The sequence below is a fragment of the Prionailurus viverrinus genome, chromosome F1, assembly GCF_022837055.1.
Source record: "Prionailurus viverrinus isolate Anna chromosome F1, UM_Priviv_1.0, whole genome shotgun sequence".
In the NCBI taxonomy this organism is placed as follows: domain Eukaryota; kingdom Metazoa; phylum Chordata; class Mammalia; order Carnivora; family Felidae; genus Prionailurus; species Prionailurus viverrinus.
Window position 1 is genome coordinate 62,594,201 of NC_062577.1, and position 9,272 is coordinate 62,603,472.

Here is a 9,272-nt window from a genome sequence, read left to right on the forward strand (position 1 = left end):
CAGAGGCCTCAGGGGCAGGCGGGCTGGACGTTCCCGGGGCTCTTTCATCTGCCTGGGCCTTCCTTCCAGCCCGAGTCCCCTTTCCTGCTGCCCCTTCCCACAGACCTCAACCAGGGGCGGTAGGGGGGTTCCCCCAGGGTCACAGATGAGCTTGCAGGGAAGGCTGGGTCAGACCCCTGTGTCCCTGGGCCCGGGTTAACCCTTCCCAGCCTGGCCACCTTTCCTCCCCAGGCCTGGCTCTCCTTCCGCTTCCCCGTCTCCCCGGGGGAAGGAGGCAGCAAATGAGTGGTGAGGGGAGCTCTGTGGACGCTGTAGAACCAGGCGACTGTTGTTAGCCCGAGCATGGGGCCAGGAGGAAGTGGAAGCTTAACAGGTGCCTAATTACAAGTCCCGCCGGCCTCCCTTTGCCACTCTCGGGAGAGGGAAGAGCTTGGGTGAGGGCTGGGTAATACCTGGGTAGGCCGCTCTGTCACCCCGATAATTAAGGCTCCCGGGGCTCCTCCCCAAGGCGGGGACCGGGCCCCCTCCCTCCTATAGAAATAACTCCGGCTGTGGCCCCGGCACTCACTGCACCTTCCTGCCACCCCGGGCAGTGTCTGGGCCCTCCGCTCCCCCTCCCTCCACCTGTCCCCACACACCCACCACCGCTGGCCCCAGGGACACCCAGCCCGAGCGGAGGAAACACCAAGCCTAGAGACATGGCAGTCCGAGGAGCGTTCCACCTTCTGCTCGTGTGCCTGAGCCCAGGTATGGGGCTGGGCATCCGGCAGGGACACCCACGCGATGCCAGGAGGGCAGGGAAAGGGACCACAACGGGCCCGCAGAGGCGCCTCGGAGGTGGTCCGAGGCCCCGCTGCCAGCTGGCTGGGGATATGGCCAAGACGGCCCCGTGCCCGAGGGTCTGGGGCACAGGCCTTGATGGATCTTCGCGGTGCCTGTGAGCCGTGTGGGGCTCGGACGTGCGTGCGCGCACACGCTGTGCACGGAGAGCAGGGCTTGCCTGGAGAGCTTGCCTGGGGATCTGGGGGTGGGGCAGGGTGTCAGGCGCATGGCGAGGCTGGTGTCGCCGGGGAGGCTCTCCCCGGAAAGGCCCCTTTTCCTCTCTGTGTGCTGTTCCCCTGGGGAGGACCCACTCCCACCCCCAGGCTAGAGCCAAGGGCAGGGAGTTGCTTTGAGAGGAAACAGCGCCCCCTAGGAGACGGACTGTGCTCTGAGAGCTCCAGGGTAGCGCCACCCCTCAGGATGAGATGGGTGGTGGGGATGGCGCCTCCCAGAGCCCCCTCACCCCGAGGGGGCACACCTCGAGAGCAGGGCTCAGAGGTTGATGCTGTGGCCCCCTGCCCCTGTTGGGGCAAGTCCCAGCAGGAGCCCCTGTGTGTGGGCATCGCTGGAAATGGCTGAGACCCTCCTGGGGTCTGGGTTCGCAGGAGCGGGTTTGTGGGGGGAACTCGGGGAGCATTTTCAGCCTTCGTGCACACGTGTGTGTGTGTGTGTGTGTGTGACACAGAGAGAGAGAGAGAGAGGGAGAGAGGGAGAGAGAGAGACTGCATTACTGGCAGGGTGACGGCAGGGCCCCCTCACGAAGCTCCAGCTGTGGTCTGGGGACCCGGGACACGTCCATGTGTGTGGTGCGGGGCAGGACAGACCAGCGCTCTGTGTGTCTATGCTCCAACACCCTCTCTCTGCTCTGTCACCTCCAGAGGGAGGGTTAGGAGCTGTGCAGGCAGCTGGGAAACGCACCAAGGATGCCCACAGGGGGCGCACAGTCTCAGGTGCTTTGGGGGGGGGAGGGGAGGGGGCCCACTGTGTCGCCTTGGCCCCCTTCCTCCCTCCTTCTCTCCAGGGACTCCTGTCCAGCTCTCTCTCCTTGGCTCTCTTCCCTCTCTTGTCTCATGCTCCCTGCAAGACTTCCTCAGTGCAGAAGCAGGAGGGACCAAGGTGAGACAGCGAGGAGTGAGGGGTGTGGAAAGGCTGGAGCCCCGCGGACAGGGCGGAGGTCGAGAGGCTTCTGGAGAGACTGAAAGGCTAGGGTGAGGCTCCCTGGCCCGGGACAAGGGAAGACACTGCCTAGTGCAGGGTGGAGGCGCTCTCATTCAGCCTGTCCCCTCCTTCCCCAGCCCCCTCCCCTACAGATCTACCTTCCTGCTGGGCTGCTGGGCCAGCCCCCTGGGTATGGGGACAGCCCTCCCGGCAGCCCTTCCCAGGGTGGAGCCTCTGCTCTCTGGGCTCTGGCTCATCCCTGGTGTGCCTCCTGGCGCCCCAGGAGCTGGCAGTCAGTGCCAGGATCCTTATCTCGGGAGAGCCGATCACATCTCCCTTGGCCCGGGGCTGGAGGAGGTGTCCCCACGATCCGCTAGTGCCCCGTTGCCGGCCCGCCTGCTCTGGGTCACCCTGGAGCCTGTGGGGTTAGGGTTGCTGGCCCTGCCAGGGTTGGGGGCGGGGCGGGGGATGCCTGAGGTGTCTGGGGGTGTTAAAAAGGCCCCTGCTGGCCCTCTGGAAGCGAACCAAGCTTCTGCAGGGACGTGTAGTGTTGAGCGGATGCGCACGGGGAGGGCGCCGTGGGCAGGGATGCATGCCTTCCAGATGAACGCGCACTGTGTGTGCAGACGCGTGTCTGTCTGGATCTGACGGGTGTCTGTGTGGGTAGCAAAGTGGGACCCGCACAGAGATGTGTCTGCGTTTTGAAGGTCTGTTAAGTGTGGCGATGTGGGGCGGTGACCGTGTGAAACTGGAGGTGTGAGACACTCTAACAGAGACGTAGGCCCCGAGAGATCCGGAGAAGGGCAGAGCGGGAGTTGCCGAGACCAGGGCTGGGACTCCGGGGATTTGCTGGCTGTCTGGTGGGCCGGAGCGTGAGCCAGGCCGGGCCAGGGGCCTGGGCAGGGAGGGCTGCAGGAGCCTGGGGGGTGGAGCCTGCCTGTCCTGCTTGCCAAGGTCGGGGCGGCCCCCCCCCACCACTCCCCACACTCCGTATTCCTCTCTGGGTCCAACCGGTTGGGGCTAGTGCTTGCCTGGGGCTCCAGGGGAGGGAGGGCAAGGAGCTGGGTCCTCAGCTTCCAGATCTTGGCTTCTCAGCGGGGCTGACTCAGTGGAACCAGGGCTGTGAGCAGTGGGAGGGGCCCCAACTGGAGCCAGCATGTGTGGGCGGCTGTGCCTGAGCCATTCGATGGCACAGGGGGACGGACACAAAATCCACAATGCCATGTGTCATCACACAAGGCTCAGACTGTCCTACGGATGCATGTGGCCATATTCCCAGGCCCAGGCCACGAGCAGCGCCAGACCCACGCAGCCAGGCTCCCGGTCCCAGCTGCCTGCCATCACACACAGGCACGAGCGATCACTCAGCGCCCTGACACAGCCAGTCACACGTGGTCACACCCAAGGGTACAGCCACAGACACGCAGGTGTCATACGCAGAGACACCTGCAATCATGTCAAGTCTTCGACTCCTTGGGCTGGAAAGGGACCCCAGCGGCCATGGCATCCACCCTCCGGTCTCCACGTGGGAACACTCTCTTGGCCCAGAAAAAGCCATATTTTAATGAGCCAGGATTTTCCATCGGAGCGTTCAACTCTGGTCGCTTCGCGTGCTTACACACACACACACACACACACGCACGCACACACAGCAGCCACTCCTCCCCAGGCAGTTCCATGCAGGATAGCAGAGAGAGGGGCAGAAGCTGACTGCCCCCGCCCCCTGGTCTTCTCTCCCCCCTCCCCCACCTGCCCTGCCCCTCCCTTAGCACTGCTGTCTGCTGTGCGGATCAACGGAGATGGCCAGGAGATCCTGTACCTGGCAGAAGGTGATAATGTGAGGCTGGGCTGCCCCTACATCCTGGACCCTGAGGACTATGGTCCCAATGGGCTGGACATCGAGTGGATGCAGGTCAATTCAGACCCCTCACACCGGGAGAATGTGGTGAGTGCTGGGCTTAGGGTTCCCCTTGCCCCACCTGTAGGCCAGCCTGAGGGGAAAAGGAGGGCAGAGGAGGAAACGAAGACCTTGAACGTCCCCAGTGGCCTCTCCGGGGATGAGGCGACAGGCCCGCGGGCTCTGTAATCACAAATCACCATTAGTTGGCCTTCTCCCACCTGCTCCGGAGGGCAGGGGAGGCCTCAGGACGGTCCCAGCCTGACCCGACACTTTCCAACGCTTTCCAAAGCGCCTGATCTCATCTGCTCTCGCACATTCACTGGGAGGTTAATGGGTCAGGTATCATCGTCATCGTCTTTCAGCAGAGAAAGCGGAGTCGCGGAGAAGTTCGGTGACATGCCCGAGGCCACCGAGCCACGTGGCCCTCCTTGGCCGTGCCTGGCTCACCACTCCCGTTTCCTCTTTCTTCCCAGTTCCTTAGTTACCAGGACAAGAGGATCAATCATGGCAACCTTCCCCACCTGCAGCAGAGGGTCCGCTTTGCAGCCTCAGACCCCAGCCAGTATGACGCCTCCATCAACCTCATGAACCTGCAGGTGTCTGACACGGCCACCTACGAGTGTCGGGTGAAGAAGACCACCATGGCCAGCCGGAAGGTCATCGTCACTGTCCAAGGTATGGCCGGACTCCTCCGGGCGCCCCCCACTCCCCCCCCCCCCCCAGGCTCCAGAGCCCCTCGGCCGGGCCCCGGCTCACACCTGCCTGGTTCCCCGCAGCGCGGCCCGCGGTGCCCCTGTGCTGGTCTGAGGGCCACATGACCCACGGCAACGACGTGGTGCTCAAGTGCTTTGCCAACGGAGGCACCCCGCCCCTCTCCTACAAGTGGGCCAAGATCAGCGGGCACACCCACCCCTACCGCGCCGGTTCCTACCACTCACAGCACAGCTTCCACTCGGAGCTCTCCTACCAGGAGTCCTTCCACAGCTCCCTGAACCAAGGTGGGTCTGTGCGAACAGCGGGACCTCGGGGGGACACACCGACAGAGCCAGGCCTGGGTCCTGGCTGCTGCACTGACCCGCTGCGAGCCTCAGGCGGCTGGCTGCACCCCTCCATGCCTTGGGTGCCTCACAGAGGGAGAGGGAGCGATAGCATCTGCCTTCCGGGGGCCATGGGGGGGACTCAGAGGGCCGAGGCCCACAGGGAGGCTGGACAGTACTCACCGCCAAACAGAGACTCTCAGAGCTGGAGGGACCTGGAGAATTCCTCTGGTCTCACCTTGTCCTCACTGTACCAAGAAGGACACCAAGGTCCAGAGAGGGGAGAGATTTGCCCAAGGTGGCAGAGTTAATTAATGGTGTTTCCGTCCCGTTGCTGGGAGAGGGGCTGCCTTCTCTCTCCGTTTCAGCACCACCGGGGGAGTGAGTCATCGGGAGAGTGGGGTGGGCCGGTGTGTGTGTGTGTGTGTGTGTGTGTGTGTGTGCGCGCGTGTGCGTGTGTGCATCTGCCTTCCCTCCTTCCCTCCCCACCGGCAGTGGTCTAGGCTGGGGTGGCCCCCGGGCCCTTGCCACAGCCCTGTGGTGCCTTTTCAGTTTCAGGCCTGAACAACGGCGACCTGGTGCTGAAGGACATCTCCCGGGAGGATGACGGGCTCTATCAGTGCACGGTGGCCAACCACGTGGGCTACAGTGTGTGCGTGGTGGAGGTGAAGGTCTCAGGTGGGTGCAGTGGCAGCGGCCCTGGGGGCCCTGGGGCGGGGAGGGCGGGACTGGAGGAGCCTGGGCTGTCTGCTCTGCCTTCCCATTTCCATCAGGGCCGGGAAGCCGCGGCGGGGGGGGGGGGGGGCACAGGCATCTCCTCATCCTTCCTCACTGGGTGTCCCCGGGCCCCGACACCCGCTGGGACCCTCGCTCTCTTCCCCACAGACGGCCGGCCCCACACTTCCTGGTTAGGAGGCACCTGCGGGGCTGCAGGAAGCCTGACTGTCTTCACTTGTCTCCACAGACTCCCGGCGCATAGGCATGATCATAGGCGCAGTGCTGGGCTCCCTGCTCATGCTGGGCTGTCTGCTGGTGGGCATCTGGGGGCTCGTCTGCTGCTGCTGCGGGGGCGCCGGGGCCGGCGGCGCCCGCGGTGCCTTCGGCTACGGCAACGGCGGCGGGGTCGGCGGAGGGGCCTGCGGCGACTTGGCTAGTGAGATCAGGTAAAACCTGATGCATGCTGCATGCTGCCGAGCGGCAGGGGACCGGCGCCCTGCCCCTCCTCACCCCTGCCTGCCACCGGGCCGGCCGGGACCCCCACCCCCACCCTGCCGGCCATCGCCAGGAGTGCCGGGGACCGCAGCATGTCGACCTGCCACCCGCCGTGGCTCCTCTCTCCCCGTCCCGAGCCAGTCTTCACCTCTGCTCCCCTGCCCTCCGTTTCCCTCCTGTCTATGCACCTCTCTGTGCATCTTGTCTAGACTGTAAGCTCCTGGAGGGCAGGGACCGTATTTTTTTTCACCCCCCCCCCCCCGTGTTTGCCCTGTTTCACGCCGGTGACAACTCTGGACATGCTTATTTAAGAAGAGTCAATAGTAAGGATAGTGCTAATAAGGTACATTAGAAACCGACTAGAAATAAAAATAGAACAAGCCTAGGAGTGCTAATGACTGCAAAGCCCCGGGGAAGGAGGCAAAGGTGGAGAAGGAGGTCGAGGGGCAGGGGTGAGGAGAGGAGAAGGCGAGGGCGAGGCTGGTGTTAGCTAAGGAGAGCGAAGGACAGGGAAGGCGGCTCCTCCCGGGCCTCCGAGCCTCCCTCCCCGTCTCGGGGACGGGTGCGCACGTCGGAAGGGGCCGGGGGGCGCCCGTGGGGCTGCCCGCCGGGGGCTGGCGGACGCTCGCGGACGGGCCCCGTGTGCGGCGTGGGGTCGCCGGCCAGGAGGAGGCAGAGGAGAGCAGGCGGAGGCCGAGGGAGAGGCGAGGCGCCGGTGGAGGGCGGCGCGGGGCCGAGAGGCTGCCGGCAGCCCCCGCTCCGGCCAGGCCGTGCCCACGCCGCGCCCGGAGGAGCCCGCTCACCCGCCCGCCTGTTGTTTCCACAGAGAGGACGCCGAGGCGCCCGGGTGCAAGGCCGGCGGGCGCGGCCGCAGCGTCACCCACCTGCTGGGGTACCCGACGCAGACCGTCAGCCGCTCCCTGCGCCGCAAGTACGCGCCCCCGCCCTGCGGCGGCCCCGAGGACGTGGCCCTGGCGCCCTGCGCCGCCGCCGCCGCCGCCGCCGCCGCCTGCGAAGCGGGCCCCTCCCCGGTCTACATCAAGGTCAAGAGCGCGGAGCCCGCCGACTGCGCCGAGGGGCCTCGGGAGCGCACCGACGGCCTCCTGGTGTGAGCGCGCCGCGGGGCTCCCCGCCCGCAGCCGGGGACGCGCTCCGCCCCGCGCCCGCCGCGCCCGCCCGGGCCTCCGGGCCTCCGGGACCCACGGCGCCTCCCCCGGGGCCCGCGCGCGGTGGCGGGGGGTGGGGGGGACGGCGGGGGGTGGGTAGGGGGCAGCGCCGAGCGCGGTCGAGGCCGGGGGCCCGGCGTCCCCAGGCGAGGCGGAGGGCCCCGGGGCCGGCAGTGGGTGCGGGTCCGGACTGGATGGTTGCGCGTCAGGTCTGAGCTCCCGAGCGGCGGTGTTAGCACAATAAAGCGACTGTTAAGACCCGAGATTGTGGTGGCTATGGTTCCACGGAGGGGCGGCGCGCGGCCGGGGGCGCGGGCGGGAGGCTGCTGCCCCTTCGCCCCGGTCCCTCCCTCCCACCTCCGAAGGTCGACGGTCGGGCTGGGCTGGGAGGGGCTGCCAACCCCCCTCCGTCACCCTGCGGACGGGGAACCGCCTGGTAGGCCCGGAGTCCTGCTTTCCCCTCTCATTCCTGAAGCAGGCGAGGGGAGACCGGGGGGACTGGCAGGGCTGACCTCCCGAAAGGTTCCCGGCCACCCTCGGCGCCTTCTTCCTCCTCCCTCATCTACCTCCTGCCGACTTCCTTCTCTCCCCAGGCTGTATGCCTTCCTTCTGTACCACCCACCAGGAAGGATTTCAGAGCCATACTTTGGGGCTTGTAGACCTTGCACAGCATCTCATGTAGCGACTCCCCCCCCCCCCCCCCCCCCCCCCCCCGCCTGCTTGAAAGGAAAGGGGGTGGGCATGTATTGCGTGCCCATGAGGTGCCAGGCGCTTGCCCGTTTTTGTTTTTTTTTTTTTTTTGTCTTCTTCAATCCTCGCTTTAGTCCCATGAAGTCGTGCACTCTCCCATTGGGCAGATGAAGAAACAGAGGCTTGAGGAAGTAGCTATCTTGACCAAGGCCACAGAGGTAATAACGAAGGTGTCGATCCAGGCATGTTGGACTCTAGGACCTCAGGCCGGTTCTCTGATACCTGAATTCCTTCCCCGGCATTTCTGACCAAGGATGTTCCAGCCCCTTGAAGACCTCCAATGTCATCTTCCTACCTCCCAAAGCGGTCCATTGGACCTCTGTCCGAGACATATTGCTACTGCGGGGGCCCAATTTTTATTCCCAGGGCTTTCATCCCTGGGTCCCAGTTCTGCCCTCAGGGAGCCCTAAGCATCACACGTTCAGTTCTCGGCTGCCTCCAGGGGACCAGGTGGTTGTCCCCTCCCCCCCGACCCCCACAATGGCTGCAGCAGTCACTAGCAGAAGTGTGTCTGGCCTAGGGGGTTGGAGGGTCTTCTGAAGAGCATAGTTCTGCCTGCCTCTGCCTAGCCACCTGCCTGTCGAGAGCCCGGGCATTTCCGTCTGTTTGCCTCTTTTCCCCTGGAGGCTTCCTAACCCTCCCCGCTCCTACCCTGCGACCCACCGCATGAAGTGTGGGGTATGGGTGCACCTCAAAGCACCTGGGTTTCAAGTCTCTGAACCGAGGAAACCCTGCAACCCTGCGTGGCCACACGCCGCTTAGGAAGCCCTTCCGGTTGTCTGGGATATGCACAAAAGGGTGCTGGCGTTGGAGGCTCTGCCTTGCTAGAGCGTGGGAAGAGAAAGGAGAGACAGTGGGACCGAAGGAACCAGGGACAAATGCTTTGGGGTGGGGGCAGGGTTACAGGGGAGAAGGGCATTGAATGGTGAGGGGAACAGAGAATTGCAGGAACCGAATTCATCCCCTTGTTTGCTTGGACACATTCACGAGCATCTGTAGCAGCTAGAGAGTTAGGTCCTTGGCAGGGACGGGGCCTGGCACACTCTGGCCCGAAGGCAGGGGACTGAACGGGATGACTGGGGAGGGCCCTCCCAGTCCGAGGAGCCTCCAGCTCAGCCTCCTGCAAGGTGGTGAGGGATGGACAGCTGGCTGCGGGGGTTGTGTTGAGTGACATCATCTTCTTCATTCCAGGAACCAGGGAGCTGTGCTCAGACAGCCTTCCTTGGA

General features: G+C 65.0%; 1 protein-coding gene across 1 annotated transcript; it reads left to right on the forward strand.

Moving 5' to 3' along the window:
* The first annotated feature begins 698 nt into the window (after window positions 1–698).
* VSIG8 (V-set and immunoglobulin domain containing 8) lies at window positions 699–7,241 on the forward strand. Its single transcript, XM_047841208.1, has 7 exons — window positions 699–747; window positions 3,750–3,925; window positions 4,354–4,555; window positions 4,657–4,878; window positions 5,476–5,595; window positions 5,882–6,080; window positions 6,956–7,241. Exons 1-7 carry the CDS (start codon window positions 699–701, stop codon window positions 7,239–7,241), a joined length of 1,254 nt encoding a protein of 417 aa, XP_047697164.1.
* Window positions 7,242–9,272: the final 2,031 nt, after the last annotated feature.

Excerpts from the sequence above, each read along its gene's own strand:
- VSIG8 (XM_047841208.1), top strand. The coding sequence starts at position 699 with ATGGCAGTCCGAGGAGCGTTCCACCTTCTGCTCGTGTGCCTGAGCCCA. Across the intron at positions 3,926-4,353 it reads CCTCACACCGGGAGAATGTG|TTCCTTAGTTACCAGGACAA; the intron begins GTGAGTGCTGGG and ends CTTTCTTCCCAG. Across the intron at positions 6,081-6,955 it reads GACTTGGCTAGTGAGATCAG|AGAGGACGCCGAGGCGCCCG; the intron begins GTAAAACCTGAT and ends TTGTTTCCACAG.